At 43.6% G+C, this 24506-nt stretch overlaps 1 protein-coding gene across 5 annotated transcripts in view; it reads left to right on the top strand.

Moving 5' to 3' along the window:
- Positions 1–1813: 1813 nt before the first annotated feature.
- ZNF318 (zinc finger protein 318) overlaps positions 1814–24506 on the top strand; it is a 40693-nt gene continuing 18000 nt past the window's right edge. For all 5 annotated transcript variants that reach the window (XM_079780992.1, XM_079780987.1, XM_079780990.1 and 2 more), the window contains exons 1-6: positions 1814–2375; positions 4979–5133; positions 11765–12404; positions 13599–15029; positions 16993–17092; positions 19473–19777. In XM_079780992.1, coding sequence (XP_079637118.1) covers positions 1920–2375; positions 4979–5133; positions 11765–12404; positions 13599–15029; positions 16993–17092; positions 19473–19777 — 3087 coding nt within the window. In that variant the 5' untranslated portion in view covers positions 1814–1919. The remainder of the gene's footprint in view (positions 2376–4978; positions 5134–11764; positions 12405–13598; positions 15030–16992; positions 17093–19472; positions 19778–24506) is intronic.

Raw genomic sequence — 24506 nt, forward strand, 5'->3', positions numbered from 1 at the left:
TGAAACATTTGCTGCTCCTGAGGATGAAACATTTGCGACTAGAGTCTTGGAGTTAGTTTTTTCCTCAAAGTGACACACTACCCAAATTATGCTCAGTTTTTTGGCGAAGTTTGACACACCAAGCTCAAAAGGTTACCCATCACTGGCTTAGGAGAAAGAAAGCAAAGATATGTGCCTGAATAAAGAAGTGGGGAGAGCCCTAGCTGGTTTGGTTCAGTGCTAAGAGCATTTGTCCTTGGACTGATTGGTCTCAAGTTCCATTCCAGTCAAGGACACATACCTCAGTTGCAGGCTTGATGGAGGCAACCAATCAATGTATCTCTCTCTGTCTCTCCTCCTCACTTCCACTCTCTCTAAAAATCAATGGAAAAAAATACCCTCAGGTGAGGATGAGCAAAAAAATAAATTAGTTAGTAAAAAAAGTGGAGAGGGGAAGGCACAGGTGTCTTGCTCTTTTGTCTTAAGTGTTTTCATCTGTTTTCCAAAGGCTGGAATTTTAGGGATGGTCTCCAGGGAGGATCTCAATAAAATATTCATTAGCTTTCCAGGTGTGTTCTTTAATATGCTCATGTATCGAAATTAGCATAAAAAGGCCATTCTCTGGTCAGTTTCACCTTCAAAGAATATCACCCAAAAGGGACTGGGACTGAGGCAGATCTGCCCCAGCAGAGTCTAGTATGTGTAAGATAAGACCTTGCAATTTATTTTCTGGCTATAAATTGCTCAGCTAGTTTGTTCAGCTATCTGTCCAGGTTTCCCCATTCCACTTGTCAAGGAATTTTCCTAGCTTCTTTTTTTTAAAAAAATATTTTTATTGATTTCAGAGAGGAAGGGAGAGGGAGAGAGAGATAGAAACATCAATGATGAGAGAGAATCATTGATTGGCTGCCTCCTGCACGCCCCATGCTGGGGATCAAGCCCACAACCTGGGCATGTGCCCTTGACTGGAGTTGAAGCCGGGACCCTTCAGTGCCCAGGCTGATGCTCTATCCACGGAGCCAAACCAGCCAGGGCTTTCCTAGCTTCTTACAATCCTGCCTCAGACTTATTATAGTGGTGAGTGATCTCCCTCATGACCATAAGCTCTGATTGAGAGGCTGAAAATTTACTCTGATGTCTGGTTTGGGTTGCGTTCTCGCTCCCATTCCACACTTTTTCATCCTCAATTTCAAACTCTAGAAATCAGGCAAACTAGAAGGTAAACTGATGGTTGTCGCTGGGCTTCTGTGGGGGGCCAGGACTTCAGCGGTCGCTCTTGCTGAGGGGCATACCTCTGCCACACCTAATGTTTGGGAACTTCTTTATATTCCGATCCATTTATTGTTCCCACACACATTAATAGGGTTGGAGGACAGGAGTAGAGCGGAAAGTGCTCCCCAAAACCTCAAAGCCCACCGCACGACCTGAGGTCCCGAGCATCCAGGGAAGAGCAGCCTCGCTCTGGCTCCTCCCTTTTCTTCCCGACCCCGCCCACCGTCCTGGAGTCACGTGGCCTCCGGGGCGGGGCGAAGGGGGAGTGGGCGGCTCAGCGCCGCCATCTTGTGGGTTTGGAGGCGGAGCGTGTGGAGTGCAGGTCGCGCGCTTCGTGTCCCCTCCCCTCGCCCTTCCTCGCGCCCGGTCCCGCGCTCCTCCCCACTTCTGGCTCCTGTGGCCACTCCCTGAGTGAAGCAGCGGGGAGAGGGCGAGGGGGTGTGTCCGGCGTGTGCTCGCTCCCTCCAACCTCCAGCCGCGGCCGCGGGGGCGCGCTCGGCCGGCTCCCCCCGGACCGCGCGGGGCGGAGGGGAGGGGGCTGCTCCGGCTGAGGGGGCGGCGCGCGGCGGCCGCGGCGGCCGAGGCTGCAGCTGCGGCGGTGCGCTGGGGCCGCGCGTCCAGGGCGCCCGCGCGTCAGACCCGCCGCCGCGGCCGCCGCCGCCGGAACCATGTACCGCAGCGGTTCCCGCTCCTCCGTCTCCTCGCACCGGCCTAAGGAGAGCAGCGGGGGCTGCCCGCGCTCCGGCCGCAGCTCCGGCGCTTCCTCGGGCCCGGGTCGCCGCACCTCGCCGCCGCCGCCCTCCGGCTCCTCTTCGCGGACCCCGGCGCGCCGGCCCCGCTCGCCTTCAGGGCACCGCGGCCGTCGGGCCTCGCCTTCCCCACCCCGGGGTCGCCGAAGCTCCACGTCCCCGCCCCGCGGCCGCCGGGCCTCGCCGTCCCCGCCGCGGGGTCGTCACGTCTCCCCTTCCCCGCCGAGGGCTCGTCGCGGCTCCCCGTCGTCGCCGCGGGCCCGACGGCTCTGCCCGCCGGGCCCGGCGGGTTTCCGAGGCAGCAGCCGGGGGGAGTCCCGCTCCGACTTCGCCCGGGACGGCCGCGGAGACCATCCAGGCGACAGCGGCAGCCGGGTAATCCCACCCCTCGACCGGGACTCTCGCTACCCCAGCCCCTTCACCCCGGGTTCTCGCTTCCAAAACGCCCTCGATCCCGGCGTCGCCCGGCCTCCAGGCCAGGGTCCCCGAGTCGGAGGACCTTCATCCCCGGGGCGACGCCGGACCCGAGGCTCCCCGCCCGCCCCGGAGCTGCTTGTGCACCATGAGGACTCGGAGCCCGTTAGGGCGCCGGGCCGGGAGGAGCGCTCCGTCCCCGGGGAGGAGGCTGTTGGCCGCACTCGGTGCGGTGGGGAAAAGTTTGCCAGCGAGGGGACTGTCTCCAGCCCTGTGCCTGGTACTTTCCCCGTAGTTGGTGCTTCCTCAGAGTCCCGTGCTTTTGTGTCCCCGTAGACACGAGCTGCCCCCAGGTCACAGGGAAGAGGCCGAAATGCCTTTGTGGCGCGTTAGGGTCGCCGAATCGGCCCGGTGGACCCCTGGCGTGGAGGCCGCCGGCCGTCTAAGCGGAGCGGCGCTCGGAGGGGGCGCGTGCCCGCCCGCGGCACGGCGACCCCGCCGCCTCCCTGAGTTATGCGGCAGGACTGGGACTAGTCTGAGCCCTTCACCGCACACATCCTCTGAGCATTCACAGCCTTTTGGGGTGAGGCATTTACCATGATTCCCTCTGAGGAACCCCGAGAGGGTTAAGGAGGAGTCGAGGGCACAGCTGAGAAGTGGAGGTGCTGTGATTCAATCCACGGCTGCCTGGTTCTGGGCACCCAGGATTTCTGCCGCTCTGTTTCCCTGCTAGGGGACCGAGCATGAGGTTACAGAGTTTAGCTTAGACAGAACGTCGACCTCTCACTCGAGCATCCCTCTGGTAGAGCCGCTGGGTAGGGTCTGGTGTTTTGACTTGACTGCATTCACCAGTCTTTGGTAAAACCCCATCGCGGACCCGGCTCTGTTTTCTTGAGGGGCTCCCTGACAGGATGCTCTTGGCACTCTGGTCATAGGTGAATTGACTGGTCACCGAGTTAAGATTTTCATAGACGGGCAGCTGTAGTCTTGAGTGTTAGTTACTACAGAGCAAGCAAGGAAAACAGAACACTTATTTCCAAACTGCCCTTTTCGCCCATGCACAACCTCAGCTGAGCATACTTTGTTTGCTCAGGCTTTTCTGTCTCAGTAAGTGACCTCACCCATTGCTCAGCCCATCATCTCCCTTCTCCCAAGCCTAGTCTGTCAAATTAACTTCATCTGGCTAACCTGTCCGCTCTACCTCCAAAGTATATCCCCCAAACTGTCCTCCTCCTGCTAGCACTCTCGTCTAAACCCTACTATGTCTTGCCTGGATTATTACATTAGGCTCCTTTACACGCCACTCTTATTACCTTCCAGTTTATTCTCTACCCAACAATCAACATGATTTTTAAAACTTTATTTTATACATTTGAGAAGTATTTATTGAACATCTACCATGTGTTAGGTGCTGTTCCGGTTACTAGGGGCATAACTGAGCAAACCAGTTAAAAACTATGCTTTTGTAGAGTTTATATGCTAGCAGAGGGATTTGTATAAATAAAATAGAGAAAATGTTTGGCATGTAAAATGCTTAAGAAAACAGAGAAAAACAGAGAAACATTTTTGATAAGGTAGCCAGGGAAGGCTTCTGGGAAGGTGACTTTTTAGTAAATACCTGAAGGAGATGAGGGTATGAGCAGTGTGAGCATCTGGGGGAAGAATGTAGTCAGATCATATCACTTTCCTGCTTGAAACTCTTCTGTGGCTTCTTATTCTAAAGAATAAAATCCAGCTCTAGCCAGTGGTTAGAACGTCAGCCTGAGCACCGAAGCGTCACAGATTTCATTATTGGTCAAGGGCTCTTACCTGGATTGCAGGTTTGGTCCCCTGCTCCAGGGATCTGTCACATTGATGTTTCTCTCTTTCCCTCTCCCTTCCTTCCTCTCTTCCTCTCTCCCCCTTTGAATCTATAAAAAAATCGATGGAAAAAATATCTTTGGGTGAGGATTAACCACAAAAAAGGAATAAAATCCAATTTCATAACTGGTTTCTCCTATCTTCTGTCACTCTTATGTAGTCACAGTGATCGCCTTTCTGTTGTTGCTCAAAACATGGTAAGCTCATTACAGAGCTTGTTCTTTTGCTTGAAACATCCTTCCATCTGTTCTTTTCAAGACTGACATCAGGCCTCATCTTAAATGGTATCACCTCAGAAAATCCTTCTGTAACCATCCTATCAGAAGTAGCTCCCTTTCTCCAATCTCTTTTGTGTTGTGATTAAATGACTTTATAGCACTTACTGCGATCAGAAGTACTTTTCTTTTCAACTTGCCTTGCCTCCTTCACTAGAAATGTATAGGTTCTGAGAGCAGATGTAATTCACTTCTCTAGTCCCATGCCCAGTACCAGTAAATGAAAGAATGAGAAGTCACTGATTGGGTTGGAAGTGTGGGCTTTCATTTAAGAAAATAATAAGTTTTTAAAAAGTGCTTTATTTTTAGAGAGGTATCTTACTATAGCCATTTCTCACCTTGTTGGATCACAACTTTGTGACTAGGCAGAACATTTTTGGACATAGGGATGTATTGACCTAACTGTTATATTATCTTTTACTTTTGTAGAGACGATCCCCTGGTCTTCGTTCTGACTCTTCTTTGGAACAGAGCTTAAGGATCACAGTTGGCAATGATCACTTCTGTGTCGGCATACCAGAACGGCGGCGGCGGCTTAGTGATAGATTGGGTTCACCGGTGGATAATCTGGAGGACATGGAGAGGTGGGCTTTATCTGAGGCAGTGTTATAATAGTGGTTGAAGGTAGAAATGTTGATGTTTTCTGAATGGTATATTTGAAAGAGTGATGCCAGCAGTCAAGTTAAGCCTGATAACATTGGAAAAGACTTTCTGAGTGGGGAAAGTATACTGATGTAGACGCTGTTGCTAAAAGAATTATATAAAAGAAAAGACTTTAAAGGTCATCTTGGTCCAACTGGAAAAGGGAAGGCTGAGGGGACATAAACAGAGTACCCTAAATTTAAAACAGATAAGAGAATATGGATTCTAAAATACTGGTACTAGGGGTCTCTTCTGCAAAAGGAAAGTTCTGGACAAAATAGGAAATCTTTGATAATGTTATTTTTCTGCTTGTCCAGGCTGAACTATAGATTCAGAAAGTGTTTAGATAAATTCATGTGTAATATATGTATCTATATTAAATATATAAGCATTAATAGGAAGTTACAGATCTTTAAAAATGTTATTATTTTACAACTATTAAGTGCTGAGGAAGGGCAAGTACACTCCACAGAGTATTAAATATAGATCTCAGGTACTAGGAACTTAATTATATATGGGAAGTAAATAATCACGTGTTTTCTGCCTCACAAAAGTAAAAAGGACAGGAGTGCAGGGAAAGGACTCAGTTTCTGAGATTTGAGAACCATGTCTGTGATGGTCTCTACCCAGCACATTGGGAGTTTTCACAAATGATTAGATGTTCTTTCAAACTAAGACTTCCATGCAGTGGTACACAGAGCATGGGCAGGCAGGTGGGGGACAGCTGGCAGGAAGTCTGAGGACCAGTGCTGGCCTTTGGTAATATTTACTTCAAAGTTCCAGTGGCTATTGGATGCACTGAAGCAAGGCAGTCCAGTCCAGTGTCATATAACACTGAAGCTTCTGAAGATAGGGCTTCAGGGTATGTTGACTATATCACTTAATTGAGGAAACAGCCCTTGTCCCTCTGTAATTTCTATTTTAGGAGATGATTGAGTAGGCAGTGTGAATGGGTGGTGCATATGTGATTGTCTTCCTTCCTTGCTGAGGTTTTGAGGTAACTTTAGCATTTCCTCTTGTTAGGCCTAGGCTGTCACCTCCCTTTCTATGAGTTTCATTATGCATGTGTTCTTCACATAGCCAATTGTCTGTTTTTAAGTTATAAAAATTAAAAATTTCCTCTTAGGGAGTTTGGGGCAGTAATCTTTCCAGAATCCTGTATTTCAGAGAGAAAAGTCTATTTTAGAGAAAATGAGATTAAGGTTCTAAAAGGAGGCCATTCTTTTGACTTTTGCCCCTGCACTCTTGCATAATATGGTTTGTGTGAATAATTACTGTCCACTAAAACCAGGCCATAGGACCATTGGCAATTTTAGGATATCTCCTGAAAGTGAGTCCAATTTTCAGCTAATGAAACAGGCCATGTCCATCCTTTGTATGTAGGTTTTTAGTTATTTTTTTCCTGAGATCCCAAAATTCTTTCTCTTCCCTTATTGAAGCTGTTAAATTTTTATCAGGTTTGGGTTACAGATTGCCAGGGTTATCAGTATCTTCACCCTTGGCGGCTCTGTATGTAGGACTGTAACTTATTCTGAAAAGGGAACATGATCAAGTTGTGTGAAGACACTTTGTTTCTAAAGACTTGTGGATGTGAGGTTGATTTCCCCTGGTTATCAAAGTACTCTGCATGTTGTAAGTTCCATTCTTGAAATTACTATACCCTAACTCCTCCTTGCTCTGACATACTTTGAAGGAGTAGGATTTTTTCCCCCTGTGATTTGCCTTAGGGAAAAGACTGAAGCAAACAGCTTTCTTTAGGCATTTTGGGGAATCAGTAGAAGAAAAGAATGGAAAGTTTGGGCTCTGAAGGGCCTTTTTTAATTTATTACAGCTTTATTGAGCCATAATTCATGTACCGTACAGTTCACCTATTTAAAGTGTCCAGTTCAGTGACGTTTAGTATATTCACAGAGTTGTGCATCCACACCACTGTGATTAATTTGAGAACATTTTTATTACCTGCATCCTTAGCTATTAGTCCTCCATACCCTCTGCCCTAGCCTATCACTAATCTACTTTCTATCTTTATGGATTTGCCCATTCTGGATATTTCATATAAATAGAATCTCATAACATATGGTCCTTTGTGACTGGCTTTTTCACTTAGCAAAGCAGTTTTTTTCGTTATTATTGTTTTTTAATTCTCACCGAAGGATATGTTTCCTCATTGACTTTTTAGAGAGAGAGGAAGGGAGAGAGAGAGAAACATCAAACGGTTGCCTTCTGTATATACCAATCCTGGACTGAACCGACAACCTAGGTATGTGCCCTGACCGGGAATCTAAACCGCAGTCTTTTGGTGCACGGGATGATGCTCCAACCAACTGAGCCACTTTTTGGCTATTATGAACAACTAGAGGATTCATGCACTGGTGGGGTCCCTTAGCCTGGCCTGTGCCCTGTCGCAATCCAGGACCCCTTGGGGGATGTCGGAATGCTGGTTTCAGCCAGATTCCCACAGGCCACCTGCAGGGATAGGGCGGAAACCGGCAGTCCGACATCCCCCAAGGGGTGTAGTAGTGCGCCAAGTGGCAGGAGGCCAGGAGCCCAAGCCCCGGCCGGGTGCTGCACCATTCCCGTTCATCCTGGCCCCGCTGCACCTGCTGCTGCTGCTTGGTAGGTTCACCACCGCTCTGCTGCAGTCTCCAGGCTGCAGCTGTGTTGAGCGTCTGCCCCCTGGTGGTCAGTGCATGTCATAGTGACCGGTCAACCGGTTGTTCAGTCACTTAGGCATATATATATATATATATATATATATATATATATATATATATATTGCTGTGAACATTGGTGTACAAATTTATTTGTGGACATAAGTATGTCTTTATTGATTTTTAGAGAGAAAGGAAGGGAGAGAGATAGAGAGGTAGTAACATCAATGAGAGAGAAACATCATTGATTGGCTGCCTCCTGCATGCCCCCTTCTGGGGATTGAGCCCACAACCCGGGCATGTGCCCTGACCAGGAATTGAACTGCAGTCTCTTGCCTCCTGGGTGGATGCTCAACCACAGAGCCACATTGGCTGAGCTGTATATGATTTAAAAAAATATATATATTTTATTAATTTTTTACAGAGAGGAAGGGAGAGGGATAGAGAGTTAGAAACATCGATGAGAGAGAAACATTGATCAGCTGCCTCCTGCACACCCTCTACTGAGGATGTGCCCACAACCAAGGTGCATGCACTTGACCAGAATCGAACTTGGGACCCTTCAGTCTGCAGGCCGACGCTTTACCCACTGAGCAAAACCAGTTAGGGCTGATTTTTAATTTGTTTAATGGAATTTGTAAATGCAAAAACAAGTAGAGAGAATAGTACAGTGAGCCCCATGTGTCCATCACCCACACCCAACAATCATTTTTTTTAAAAATAGAACTTACTTTAGGAAAGAATTGGCCTTAACCAAAGCTTTTATAGAGTCTGTCACTGGACTATTCTGAGCTATAGGGCTCACTTTTATTATAGCCAGTTTTTTCACTTATCCTTTGGGAGACCTAGGGAAGAAGGATAGGAACGTCTAATAAGCAACTTGATTTCTGCCTATATTTACATGAAATTTTTTTTTTTTACTCTTTCTATCCTTCTTTCATTGTTTTTTGGCCTCCTTTTTCTGGAGATTGCAAGTCTGGACTGAGACTTTCTGAGAGTCATCTCATTATTTCTAGCTTCTTGGTATTTAGTGCTGGATTAGATCTTGGGTTAGTATGCCATTTTAGTTCTAGTGGGGAGGTGAATGTGAGAGCATGGATGGCTGTGTTTTTTCCCCCTTCGCTAATATTATCAGAGACTCTTGTGTGGTAGGTAGTATTTTAGCAATGGAGTGACTCACATCATGGACAATACTTTCTGGAAATAGGGGGTTCATGGCTGACAAACCTACAAAGTAAAATATTTTACTTTAGTTAAATTTGATTTCAGAGATTGTCCTTGGTTTATTTCCATCCTTTTCTATTTCATTCTATATTGAGAATTAAAAATTCCTCAGATTATTGTGGAGGAGGTGATAACAGGAACCTGTATTCTCACAGGTGACACTCTTTTAGAGGAGGTGATAAAGTTATTTATAGCTGTTAACCAGGTCTAAAGCTTTGAATAAAGGCTGGGCTGGTGAATAAGAAAAGTCAGCTCTTTGATATTCTAACTCAGTGGTCGGCAAACCGCGGCTCACGAGCCACATGTGGCTCTTTGGTCCCTTTAGTGTTCTAACGCCACTTCTTCAAAATAGACTTGCCCAGGCCGAAAACTGACTTCTGCGCATGGACCACGAAGTTTCAGTCGCACTGTATGTGTGCGCCCGCACGTGGTATTTTGTGTGAGAGCCACACTCAAGGGGCCAAAGAGCCACATGTGGCTTGGGAGGTGTGGTTGGCGACCACTGTTCTAACTTAGTCCCAGAGGCAGGAAAGCAACTATTAAAAAAAAAAGAAAGAAAAAGTCATTTCTAGAAACAAAAAAAAACACAAGAGTAGCTACCAGAAACTGTAGAAGAAGACACCAATAATTAACATCCTTTGGATGGTAATTCACTCTGAGTGACGTAAATTTTTCATTCAGATTACTTAAAAGTCATATGCTTAAAGTGCTAGGGCAGTGGTTGGCAAACTCATTAGTCAACAGAGCCAAATATCAACAGTACAACGATTGAAATTTCTTTTGAGAGCCAAATTTTTTAAACTTAAACTTCTTCTAACACCACTTCTTCAAAATAGACTCGCCCAGACCGTGGTATTTTGTGGAAGAGCCACACTCAAGGGGCCAAAGAGCCGCATGTGGCTCGCGAGCCGCAGTTTGCCGACCACGGTGCTAGGGGATCTTTATTTCCACCTGTGATTTAAATCAGAAACTTTATTTTTTGGACAATAGAAACTCTCTGACCATAATGCCTAAAAAGGTTAGGACTCTTGTGTGGTATAGAACTCTGAGCTGAAAGGACAGATAGATGTCCCATCCTGTATTTTTTACCTTTATGTCACAAAGTTTATTTCTATGAAATAAAAATATATAGTGAGCCAAACCATCACAAACTTTTTCCTGGGCCCAAAATTGGCAGAGTGCTTGTGGCTGTCCAGGCAAGGCAGAAAAGAGGGTAACAAAATAGGCTGTGAGGGCGTTTTATGAGCCAGCAAAACAGCATTGGAGAGCCTTCTAAAACTCATGAGAAAATCATGCCAGTTAGATCAGTAGTTAAAAATGTTGGTTTTTTTTCTCACAGTGAAATCCTTCTTTTCCAAGTGAATTATTATACAGAACTGTACTAGATAAACAGATAAAGTTGGGGCTAGTATGATTCAATGAGGTGGGAGGCCCAGACTCTGTTTTCCTAGTATGTCCTTTTTTGGGTAGCTCCTAAGCACTGTTCAGAATCTCTGTGGAGCACAACTTGAAAATCAATGATTTGAACTGGTGTTTTTTAAATTTTTAAAAATATATATATTTTATTGATTTTTTACAGAGAGGAAGGGAGAGAGAGAGTTAGAAACATCGATCAGCTGCCTCCTGCACGCCCCCTACTGGGGATGTGCCCGCAACCAAGGTATGTGCCCTTAACCGGAATCGAACCTGGGACCCTTCAGTCCGCAGGCTGACGCTCTATCCATTGAGCCAAACCGGTTTCGGCTGTTTTTAAAATTTTAAGGTGCTTACAAATCACCTGGAGATACTGTTATTTATTTATTTATTTATTTATTATTTTTTTTTTATTAAGGTATTATATGTGTACATATCTTACCATTGCCCCCACCCCCACCCCACTCCCATACATGCCCTCACCCCCCAATGTTTTGCATCCGTTGGTTATTCTTATATGTATGCATATAAGTCCTTCGATTGATCTCTTATCTGGAGATATTGTTAAATGCAGATTCTGATTTAGTAGGCCTCAATGGAGCCTGAGAATTTGTATTTCTAAAAAGTTCTCAGGTAATACTGATGCTGCTAATTCAGACCACACTCTTAGTAGCAAGGAGCTAGAATTTACCTATTACGGAGTTTTGTAATCCAGGGCTCTTTGTAAGTCTGGTAGTGGTGTTTTCAAGTCACCCAAAAACTAGCATGATACTCTGCACCCCCAAAGTCAAGTCAAAGAAATCAGCCTAAGAGCTCTGTTACCTAGATTAGTAATATCTTGCCTGGCCAGTGTTGCTAAGTGGTTGAACCTTGACCCATAAACCATGAGGTCACAATTCGATTCCCAGTCAGGGCACATGTCTGGGTTGCAGGCTCGATCCCCAGTAGCAGGTGTGCAGGAGGCAGCTGATCAATGATTCTCTCTCATCGTTGATGTTTCTATTCCTCTCCCCCTCTCCCTCCTCTGTCTGAAATCAATAATAACCCCCCCCCCACACACACACATATTTAGTAATATATCCCCTTGGTTAGAGGCTGAAGTTTCTTGGGTCTGCCCCAGGGGAAATGTTCCATGTATATTTAGAGATTTGTTCTTGGACTTCATGATTATTGTCTTTTGTCCTAAGCATTCTGTAGCATCCTTGTGGAATCTCAGTTTCTTAGCCTTGTCTGGTCTTGGTCTTTCCAGTCTATTGTATTTAGTAAGTCTTATCTCTTTCCTCAGGGATGACTTGACTGATGATTCTGTCTTCACTGGAAGCTCCCAATGCACTCGAGGTCTTGAACGATATATTTCCCAGGAGGAGGGGCCTCTCAGTCCCTTCTTGGGACAGCTTGATGAGGACTACCGAACAAGAGAAACTTTCCTGCATCGTTCTGATTATAGTCCCCATATCAGTTGTCATAATGAGATGTTGCATGGAACAGAACGGAGTAGAGACAAATTCAAAAGCTCCTATTCTATACGACCCGAGGAAAGGAGCCGGGAGGCCAAAAGGCCCCGTTATGATGATACAGAGAAGATGCACAGCATGGGAAGTGATCACCCAAATTTTACATCAGGGACCCGCAGCTATCGACAGCATAGACAGAGCCCAAGCCCTAGGTTTCTAGACCCTGAGTTTCGAGAGCTGGATCTTGCCAGGCGAAAACGAGAGGAAGAAGAGGAACGAAGTAGGAACTTGAGTCAGGAGCTGGTGCGAGTTGATGGTGGTGGTACAAGCTGTCCCATCCCTGGATTGTCAGGTGTCCTAACAGCATCAGAGCCAGGATATTCTTTACATCGGCCTGAGGAAGTATCTGTGATGCCCAAGAAGTCTATTCTGAAGAAGCGGATTGAGGTGGACATGGAGTCTTCTATGCAGGTCTCTGCTGCGTTTCTTCTATGGCCTCTTGCTAGTTACTTTATATCTTAAAGCCTGGTTACTTATATTGGGGCTCTGTCCCTAGGCATCTTTGTAATATGTGCTGGACCAACATTGTTATGCCTATGGGCTGCACCTTCCAGAACTCTCCAAAGGAAACTGTATGTCTCATAATGCATCAGTAGAGCGCTCTACTGTCATATATTTCTAAACAGACATGTTGGAGACTATCCATTACATCTATTTCTCTAAATTGGGTAGCCCTGTAAGAATCTTTAATTGTTTTTTGGAAATGAAGCTTGAAGCAAAGGGAGGAGATGATCTAAATTTTCCTTATCTCTCTTTTTTAATTTTTAATTGAGAGGAAGGAAGAGGGATAGAGAGAAACATTGATGAGAGAGAGACAGAGACAGACATTGATCTGCCTCCTGCATGCCCCCTACTGGGGATCAAGCTCTCAACCCAGGCATATGCCCTGACTCAGAATCTAACCGTGACCTCCTGGTTCATGGGTCAATGCTCAACCACACCAGCCAGGCATCTCATCTCTCTTTAGAGAGAAAACAAAATATATGAGTGGTAGGACACTAGACCAAAAATCAGGTGATTCTGAACCCAACTCTGCCACCAATTTGCTGTGTGATTTTTAGACAAGTTCTCCTCACCATTCTGGGCCTTGATATTTTTTCTTCACCTATAAAAAGATGGTCAGGCATAAGCACTAGCTTTTAGCGTTCTTTTCAGAGCTAAAGGTTTTTGAAGAGATGCTTCAGGGCACTTAGGGAAGCAAGGGGAGGCTGATCAGTTAGTGTTTCAAAGTTTCCAAACTCCACTTAAACCAAAGCAGCTCTACTTTTATGTGTTGTTTTTTCTTTTCTTTTGGAATTCATAGAAAACAAGTAAGCTAGGACATCTCTAAAGTTCTTTTGAATTCAAATTCCTTGATAAGGACTGCAACAGATGAGCAAAAGGGAGAATTCAATCTGCCTTATTTCCAATTTCTCCTTGTCATAACAGAAACATCTGGAGAGATGGGGACCCAAATCTTGAACCTGGCTAAGGATACTGTACCTCCCCTCATCCATACTTCTCTTTCCCCTATTAATTCAAGAATAACAAAGCATCTAAGTATTTCAATTGCTAGTTTTCTGAGATTCTGCATATGGGCTAAATTCATTGTGTTTGTCTTTGCAGCTTGAGAGTTTTTCGAGCAGTACCGGCTCCAGCGAGGATCATCCTCTTTTCTCTGGACACCCGAGTGGTGCTATTGCTGCTTTTGCTTCAGAGATTGAAAACAACAAGGGGACTATGGTAGAGACAACCCTGAAGGAACCTCAGGGCAATCTCTATCAATGGGGTCCTCTTCCTGGGATGTCCAAGGACAATAGTCCTCTCAGAGAGAAGTTTGGAAGTTTTCTGTGCCACAAAGAGAAACTGGATATGAAGGCTGAGGGACCTGAGCGACACACAGACTTCTTGCTGCCCCATGAGAGAGCTAGCCAGGATGGCAGTGGTTTTTCCCGTATTCTGAGCATGTTGGCAGATTCTACCAGTACACAGGAAAAAAGGCAACATAGCTTTCCTGACATTGAGGATGAGGAGAAATTTCTCTATGGAGATGAAGAAGAGGATTTAAAGGCAGAATCTCCACCAAAGCCCCTTGGGAGCTCTGATAGTGAAGTTATGAGGCAGAAGGCAAACTCCCTGCCCTCTTCAGCTCCAGCTATAAAGCTAGAATCAATAGAAGAGACCAATCCAGAATATGCCAAGATTCATGACTTGCTCAAGACCATAGGCCTAGATATTGGGGTAACAGAGATTAGTCAACTGGCTGCACGCACCCAGGAACGACTTCATGGCAAGAAACCATCACGTTCCTCCACTGACCGCCGTTCCTCAGTTGACAGGCACTTTACAGCAGACCGCTGTTCCTCAGTTGACAGTTGTTTCTCAGCTGATCAACATTCTTCAGATCCTCACAAATTGGAGAGTAGAGAGGCACACCATAGCAATATTCACTCCCCAGAGGTGTCCCATCCACATCCAGTCTCCCCTGTGGATCCTTACCTGATTACAAAAAACAGTCCCCCATTCCTAAAGTCTGACCATCCAATGGGCCATATTGCAGGACCAGAGGTGGTTGGCAGTGGGTTTCAGTCATCTGTTGCAGTCAGGTGCCTGTTGTCATCAGCCCCGTCTGCCCCAATTAGACTTCCACACTCTGCTTCTTTATCTCATTTTCATGTGCCACGGACCTCTCAGTTCGCTGCAGCTCGGATACCTTCAAACTACCAGGGTCCTGCCATTCCCCCTGCTTCCTTTGATGCCTATAGGCATTACATGGCATATGCAACCTCAAGGTGGCCCATGTACCCCACCTCTCAACCATCAAAGCACCTTCTATCTGAGCCACACAGGGTAATGCCAGTTAAACAAGCTACTCGTAGCCGTCCCAATCTCCGTGTGATCCCCACTGTGACTCCTGCTAAACCCAAGAAGGAAAAGTCAGTGTTAGGCTCAATTCCTGTTGCCCAAGTGCCTGTCCAGGTGTCCATCCCACCGCTCATAAGATATAATCCGGAAAAGATCTCTGATGAGAAGAATCGTGCTTCCCAGAAGCAGAAGGTGAATATTAGCTTTGGGGATCCTGTGCCTGAGTCTTATTTTAATATAAATTTGTATTTGTCTTTTAGAAGGAGCTGAAAAAACTTAAGGCCCTTTTACTTTAAGTTCTTTGGAGGCTGCTGTCATCACCCTAAGTAATGTATATACCCCCTCTGTTTTTCTCACATGTTTTCTCATTAAGACTAAACTAAAGTCTGGTCCTAGATCCCACTGTAATTGCTAGACTTCTTTTTTTCTATTTTATGTTTATTTCTTTATTCAATTATTTGTCTTAGAACACTTAGGGATAGGAGCCAGGAGCCTTGAAGTCTTCAATATGACCTCATCAGGGAGTGAGGAACCAAAACTGGATTATCTGAAGGAGAATCAATAAATCTTATGTTTTAGCTGTTCTGTCTGTAGCCACTCGAAGTCTCACTGCTTCACTAATAAACTCTTAAAAAAAAAAAGATAAAGCTATTTTTCATCCTACTAAGTTTTGGATCCTTTTCCTGTAGTGATTATGGGGGTCAATATCTAATAAATAGTTGTTGCTCATCAGTTAAACCAAGAAATAAATTGTTCTTGTTCTGGTTTATTTTAGAGTCTAGGAGTCACATTTTTATGACACTTTTTTTTTTAAAGCAGGTTTTTTTTTTACTCTCAAGGTTCATGGGGTTCCCAGGCTGTAAGACAGGAGCAGTGGCTGTGGTAAAGATATAATTCTAGATGTTTTAAGGCAGTAGGTAAAAATTTTGTAGGGGCATACAATTCTAAGAAGAATTTTGAATGGAAAAATTGGTACATATTGTTAATTTTAAAGGTCATTAAAAACTAATAACACACTTTGATTAGGAACATAAAAATGTAATACATTTGATTTGCTAATAAAATAATACCTGAGGAGAAAAAAGAAGAAAAAAACCCTGGAGGGCCAATCTCATTTTTTTTCCAGTTTAGAAGAAATTTAGCTAATCCTTGAGAAGACAAAAAAATAATGATCTTAATTTTCCATTGTACTTGGATACCCTGAATTTTCATTTTGTTGAAATCTTTTGGGCAAGGAGGGTAGATTCAAAAAAGACAAAACTTAAGACTGCAGAGACACTGTTTGGAGACTGAGTGATTTTTTTTTTTTTAGTTAATTTTCACCTGAGGATATTTTTCCATTGATTTTTAGAGAGTGAAAGGGAGGGGGAGAGACAGAGAGAAACATCAGTGTGAGAGAGAGACATCAATTGGTTGCCTCCTGCACATGCCCTGACCAGAGGGCCTGCAACCGAGGTATATGTCCTTGACCAGAATCGAACCTGGGACCCTTCAGTCCGCAGGTCCATGCTCTAGCCATTGAGCCAAACCAGCTAGGGCTAGACTGAGCGCTTTCCGTTTAAGAACCTAGCACTTAAGTCAAGGTTGATAATAACACAGGTTTTTCACACTTGCCCATTATGGACAAGCCATATTTGTTTTTTTTCCATTAGGTGGTAGTAAAGTAGTTGAAAGATCATGAGCTTTAGGTCATTTATGCCTAGATTTTAAATGCTCTTACTATATGACCCTGGATATGTTACTTAATCTTTCACAACTTCAATTTTCTTATTGTAAAACAGAGATAATGTCATGAAGATTAAATAAAATGGTATATGTGCCTCGCCCACAATACAGATTAGTTTCCTTGATGGTTCTTTTTGGGTTTAGAGCTACTATCTAGCAGTTGCTGTCAGCGTTAGGTTAAAATTAATAGTGTAATGCTTCCTGCATAAAAATAATACTTTTTGGGCAATGTAGCTCTGGAAAGGCTAATTCAGTTCTGGAATTTGGATCAGAATAAAAGATGACCTTTACTATAAAGTCAGAGCCTCTCTGTACAGGCATTTAGATTATTACATTCAGATAACTACCTAGCATGAGGGCTGTGGACGACGGCAGTAGGAAAGGGAAGACATTGGAGGCTGAAGCACTCTTACCATTTTGTACTTTGCAGGTTATTGAAGAGAGGGAAAAGCTAAAGAGTGACCGGGAAGCTCGCCAGAAGAAAATGTACTATCTCAGGACTGAGTTGGAGCGACTTCATAAACAACAAGGTATCAGACACTCCTTTGTATGACTGCCTTTTTGTAGTAACTTGAGTAAGAGACCCAAATGAAGATCTCTGGGGACTCTCAAACAGGTTCAGTGACCTGAAGTCTCACTTAAAAAAAATTTTTTTGGAGATAATTAGACTTATAAAAAAGATATAATTGTAGTATAAGTAATTATCAGATATTCTCCATGATTATTAGCATTTTATTGTATTTGCTCTATCCTTATTTCCCTTCTCTCAATCTATGTGTGTGTGTAATTTTTCCTGAGTCAGCCTGTATCTCCTAACAATAAATAATTGATTTGCATAACCATAATACATTTACCAAAACTAGGAAATTAGCAGTAATACTAGTCTGCTGATATTATTCATATTTTACCAGTTGTCCAAATAATGTCCTAAAGCAAAATAATATGCAAGATTATGCATTGCATTCCGTTGTCATGTTCTTTTAATCTCCTTTAATCTTTAACAATTTCTGAATCTTTTTATTTTATGACATTTTATTTTATTTTATTTATTTATTTTTTAAAATATATTTTAATTGATTTTTCACAGAGAGGAAGGGAGAGGGATAGAGAGCTAGAAACATCGATGAGAGAGAGACATCGACCAGCTGCCTCCTGCACACCCCCCCCCAGGGGATGTGCCCGCAACCAATGTACATGCCCTTGACCGGAATCGAACCTGGGACCTTCCAGTCCGCAGACCGACCCTCTATCCACTGAGCCAAACCGGTTTCAGCTGACATAGACATTTTAGAAGAGAAGAGGTCACATTTTGTAGTCTGTCCTTTAATTTTGGTTTGTCTGATGTTTATTTAATTCAGGTTATGAATTTTTGGCAGGAACATCACAGAAGTGATGCTGAGTTCATATCAAGTGTTTGTTTATCCCATTACTGTTGATACCAACTTTGATCATTTGGTTAAGGTGGTGTCTGCCAGGTTTCTCCACTGTAAAGTTACTATTTAAACCTTTTTAATTACTAAGTATCTTATAGGGAAAATACTTTGAGACTATGTAAATATTCAGTTGCTCCTCAAACTTTTGCCTGCTTTTAGCATTTATTGATTTCTTGCCTGAATCAGTTGATATTATGATAGTTGTTAGTGATTTTTTAATTTCATCATTCTGGCTTCATTAGTTGACTTTCTGTTGCTAGGAGGAGCTTTCCACCCACCTCTCCTCCTCCCATTTATTTATTCATTCATATCAGTGTGAACTTTGGAGTCTCCATTCAATAAATTATAATAAAATGCTATCAATATTTATTTTTATACTCAAATTGCCCCAGTTTTGGCCAGTGGGACCTCTTTAGGTTGACCCCTGTGTTCTTTTAATATGTCCCCATCATTTTTTTGAGTACTTCCTTACTTTTTGGCCCAGAAAGATGTTACATGATACCTCTTTTTCTCCTCTCCTCATCCTCATCCTCATCCTCATCCTCATCCTCATCCTCATCCGAGGATATTTTTTTCATTGATTTATAGAGAGAGTAGAAAGGAGTGAGGGAGGTGGAGGTGGGGAGAGAGAGAAACATCAACGTGAGAGAGACACATCGATTGGCTGCCTCCTGCACATGCCCTGATAGGGGCCGGGAATAAAGCCTGCAACCCAAGTACGTGAACCCTGACCCTTCGGTGCATGGGCCAACACTAACAACTGAGAGCCACACCAGCCAAGGCCCATGATATCTCTTGATTTCTTCATCTATGCTTTTAAGAATTAATATACACCCCAAAGAAAGAACATAACAAGGTTTCTAAATACTTCAGCTTGGTGATAGCATGGAAAATTAGAGTGTGAGAAGATATTTCTTCTGTTTTGGTTTGAACTATTTAGGGATAAGAATCTTAGTTACTAATCCTGTGAGGATTAATTCATGAGGACCTGCCATTTGGATAGGAGATAACATTAAGTGAGTCTGAGGCATAGCTTAAAACTCAATGTAGGCATTGGTGAAGGTTCCTTAAATCAGACAAAGTCAAATAAGTGACTAATTTTTGCTCTCTGAATAATTCTTTCCTTTGGAGAGGACAACCTCTGGATTCATAGTTACATCATTTATTAACCTTTTTAGAGACAAATGCACACAAACTTGTATATACCATTTTGGGGATTCATGGAGCCCTGAAGGCAGTCTGTAGATTCCTTAGCTAATAAACCCTGTATGAAAGATAATGTAATCACTCCTCCTTTACCTCCATAGCAGCTTCACCTAAACCAGCCCATGTAGAAGGAGAGTTCCACTTGCTTTTTAAGTTTTATGGGAGAAAATGTCGTGACCATAAAGTCTTGAGAGTTTACTACTTATGACTGAAAAATAATGTCTTAACTTACTTTCTTTGTGTTTCTTTCTATTGACATTTGACTACTCAGGGGAAATGCTGCGCAAGAAACGAAGGGAGAAGGATGGCCACAAAGACCCTCTCCTGGTGGAAGTGAGTCGGCTTCAGGATAACATTATGAAGGATATTGCAGAACTTCGACAAGAGGCAGAAGAGGCCGAAAAGAAGCAATCTGAACTGGACAAAGTGGCTCAGATCCTGGGAATTAACATTTTGGACAAATCTCAGAAGTCTTCAAATGACTATAAAGAGTCTTCCGAGAAGGCTGGGAAAACAGAAAAATCTAAGAGCCCAGAAAAAGTATCATCGTACTCAAACTCCTCTTCGAAAAGCAAGGTAAAAACTCAACTTTTTCATTTCTATTTTTTTTATTTTCATGGACTCCTAAAGAAGCTTTCTAATTAACCGTTTTCTTAGCTTCCCTTTCCAACCTGTTCTTATTCTTGTTAGAGTTTTGTAAAGCATAGATCAGATACTCTCAGAATTTTAGCAGTTCCCCTTTGCTGACAAGGTATAATCCCAAACCCTTAGTATTCAGGGCCCTCCATGTTCTTGTTTTAGCATTCACTCCAGTTTTGGCTTCTGATCTTATCATAATATACTGTATATACCATTTTGTGGGTTCATATTTAGCAATAAGGTTGTACATTTCAGTTCTCAAATCAGTACAGTAAAACCTCGATGTAATGGGCTAATTTGGGCAAGGGGGAATCTATTAAAACGGAAAGTCTGTTATATAATAAAGTAGTTTTTCCAAATGCATGTTAAAATATTGACAAATTAATCAGGTTTTACATATGTAGATGTAGTTGTATAATTAAAATTAAGTGTGTATGAAATGTTTAATTTCACAGAAGAGTTTTTTATATGTATTACTATAATTTTAAATTTATACTGAATAGGTCTAATAAATGCATGCATTCACCAGTCACCATGAGTAAATAAATGCACATGGCTGGGGCATGGCTTAATGTGTATCAGAATATCATTGGCCTGAAATGTTAAAACTGTTGCAGAAAGTCATATTACGAGACAACAGAACCAATTACCTCTCACTCAATGTACACCCTATGATCAAGTGATAATCATTCACTGAACACTGTTTATGAGTCATGATTCTTGGATTTAAATATGTAGACATTAGTTGTACCTATGTAATATTTATGTCAGCAAAATTACTACAGTGTTTTTTCCAACATATGACCTATTCGCTAAAATTTGTTAAAAATAACAGTGAATGCCCTAACTGGTTTGGCTCAGTGGACAGAACATCGACCTGCAGACTGAAGGGTCCCAGGTTTGATTCCGGTCGAGGGCATGTACCTTGGTTGCAGGCACATCCCCCTAGGAGGTGTGCAGGAGGCAGCTGATCGATGTTTCTAACTCTATCCCTCTCCCTTCCTTTCTGTAAAAAATCAATAAAAATATTAAAAAACAACAACAGTGAATTAGCCCTGGCTGGTGAGCTCAGTGGTTAGAGTGTCGGCCCATGCACCAAAGGGTTTTGGGTTCAATTCCAGTCAAGGGCATGTGCCTGGGTTGCGGGTTCGCTCCCCATTCCCTAGTTGGGGTGTGTGCGGGAGGCAACCAGGTGATGTATCTCTCACATTGATGTTTCTCTCTTATGCTCTTTATTCCTCCCTTCCTCCCTCCCTTCCACTCTCTGAAAAGCAATGAAAAAAATATTCTCTGGTGAGGATTAACAAAAACAAACAAACAGAAACAGTGAATTAACAAAAAAATAATAACCTGTTAATTTAATTATAAGCAAATCTTGGTTAAAGGCATTTTAAAACTAACAAGGTGTTAATTTTCACATATGACATACAGACCAGAAATTTTGTCCATTAAATCTGAAGTCTTTTATATTGAGGTCTGCAAAATGGATGGTTTGCTATATTTGATACAGGAACCACTGACTCTCAAAAGTGCTTTCTTTCCTTGGCTGCTATCACACTTCTTTCCTTCCTAGTATGCTGGCTGCTGCTGCTTAGTCTCCTTTACTGCCTATTCTCTTGTACCTGATCTTTAACTAGTTTAGTTCTTCAGGGCTCAGTCCTAGCTGAGTTCTCCAAATTTCTGCTTTCTCCTTAGGTCATTTTATCCAGTTATATGCTGAAACACCATGATGACACCTTCTAATTTTATAATGATTCTTTTGAGGTCCAAATCTAAGTCCAAGAGACTACTCATCATTTCTACTTCAATGTCTCAGACACTTCAAAATCAACATATCCTAAACTAAACTAATGATTGTGCTGAACCTCTAATTTTTCTCCCTCTGGTGTTACCCAACTCAATGAGTGGCACTACTGCCCAACAGTTTTCACGACAACAACCTGAAAAACATACTTAGTGCTTTCCTCTCCCTTACTGCTTTATACCAAACTAGAGGTGCAGTGCACGAAGATTCGTGCAAGAATGGACCTTCCTTCCCCTGGCTGCTGGCACTGCCTTCGCTCCGGCCGGAGCCGCCTTTCCTCCTTTGCTCTGACCCAGAGCCGCCTTTCCACCTTCCATGCTGCCCAGAGGCCCAGAGCGGGTAGGGCAGTGCGGAACGCCTGCATCATCGCCCCATATGCAAATTAACCCACCATCTTTGTTGGGTTAATTTGCATACACACTCCTGATTGGCTGGTGGGCATTGCGAAGGCATGGTCAATTTGCATCTTTCTCTTTTTATTAGTGTAGATTCTACCTACTCACCCTCCAAAATAAATCTAATTCCATCCATCTAACTATCTCCATTGCCATCCAAGTTCAAGCCACCTTCAATTCTTTTTCCTTTTTAAAATATATTTTTATTGATTTCAGAGAGGAAGGAAGAGGGTGAGAGAGATACATCAATGATGAAAGAGAATCATCGGTCAGCTGCCTCCTGCACACCCCCTACTGGGGATCGAACCCGCAACCCGGGCATGTGCCTTTGACCAGAATCAAACCTGGGACCCTACAGTCCACAGGTTGATGCTCTATCCACTGAGCCAAACCAGCTAGGGGCCACCTTCAATTCTTGCTTGTACTGCTACACTCCTATTTCTGTCTCCAGATACAGCCAGTGATCATGATACTCCATGCCTATCTCTTCAGCCTCATTTATGCATCTTTTCCCCCTGGTTCACTATAATTTTATTACTGGCCTTGTCATTCTGCAAATCTGTCATTCCCTCTAATGTCTTTACATCTTCTCTTCCCTGTGATTATCATGCAAACCCTACTCTTTCCTTATCCCTTCTAACTAACTTATATTCATTCTTCAGGTTGCAGCTTAAATAAATTCTGACTCCCTTCCTTGATTTCCCAGACTGTTAAAATTGCCTGATATATACTTAAACAATACTTCTAACTTTTTGTCTTAGCATTTTTAAAATATATTTTTATTGATTTCAGAGAGAGGGAGAGAGATAGAAACATCAATGATGAGAGAGAATCATTGATCGGCTGCCTCCTGCACATCCCCCACTGTGAATTGAGCTGCAACCTGGGCATGTGCCCTGACCGGGAATTGAACCATGACCTCCTGGTTCATAGCTTGTCACTCAACCACTGAGCCATGCTGGGTGGGCTGTCTTAGCATTTATGACAGTTATAATTATATAATTGCATGTGTTTCCCCAATTAGATTTTAAGGTTCAAGGGACAGGGACTATTTCTGTCTTATTCTTCAATATAGTCCCCAATATGTAGCTCAGTGCCTGGCACATAGTAAATGAGTAGTGCTCAATAAAAATTTTATTACGTCTTATACTCCTACCACCTCAAAATGCTTGCTCTTTTCTAGATGTTCAATATGCTATTTGCCCCTATAATTTTGCATTAATAATCCTCTTAGCCTAGTGCAGTGATGGCGAACCTATGACACGTGTGTCAGCACTGACACACGTAGCCATTTCTGATGACACACGGCCGCTGAGGCGGCCGCATGCCGAGGATGAAACATTTGCGAAATAATGTTTTTTCCTCAAAGTGACATACCCAAGTTATGCTCAGTTTTTTGGCGAAGTTTGACACACCAAGCTCAAAAGGTTGCCCATCACTGGCCTAATGTAATCTTTCTCCCAACCCCACTCATCTACTAAGATCCAACTTGAATATTACTTTCTCCATGAAGGATTCCTGAGTTATACCCATATTTAGTCAGCCCTTCTTTAATACTTCTATACCAAGCCCTTCTTTAATACCTCTATATGGAGGGGGTGTCCCTCAGCCTGGCCTGCTCCTTTTCACAGTCCAGGAGCCCTCAGGGGCGGAAGGCGACCCGGCAATCAGGGTAAGGCAATGCCCCATCACACCTCTGCTGCTGCCACTGCCGGCAGCGCAAGCCTCAGCCGGCCCTGGTTACCTGTGTCTCGGGCGGCCTTGGGCAGCTGGGTAGCCGCCATTGAGGCTTGCCTGCACCTCAGGCCGGCCCTGGGCGGCTGGGGGACTGTGGGGACTGGGGGACTCCGGATGCAGGTGCTTGGAGCAGCCAGATCCGCGTGGGGGTGGGCCTGGCCATGCCTCGTGCCTGCCGCCCTGGTGGGGTTGATCGGACTGGGCACCACCATCTTGTGGCTGTGGGTGCCGCCATCTTTGAGGGCACGGCAGTCAATTAGCATATTCCCTCCTTATTGGCTGTGGGCACCGTCCTCTTTGTGAGGGCATGATGGTCAATTAGCATATTCCCTCTTTATTAGATAGGATTACTTTGTTTCTTTGTAAGATGTATTACATCCTATCATATTTAAAACATGACCTATAGCATGTCTATTCTCATGCCTGTCTCTTCTAGTATGAGAACTTCCTGAGAATAAAAGAGTATAACTTATTTATCTTTGTGTTTCCCATGGCATACATTATGTCTAGTATATAGTAGATGCTCAGTTTATGTTTGGGGTATAGAGAAGAGGATATTCTGTATACTCTATTCACGGAACTCTAATTATTCTATATCTTCCTGGGAGAGTTATCTTTCTCAACCAGGTAAGACTATACTCTTTTATACCAGAGTCATTGAGTTCAGATCTTTTAATGGGAGAAGAGCTTAAGAGTTCTGGCCCTTTGTAGTTGAGTTATACATTGTTTG

This window comes from Cnephaeus nilssonii, assembly GCF_951640355.1.
Source record: "Cnephaeus nilssonii genome assembly, chromosome: 9".
NCBI classification, from domain to species: domain Eukaryota; kingdom Metazoa; phylum Chordata; class Mammalia; order Chiroptera; family Vespertilionidae; genus Cnephaeus; species Cnephaeus nilssonii.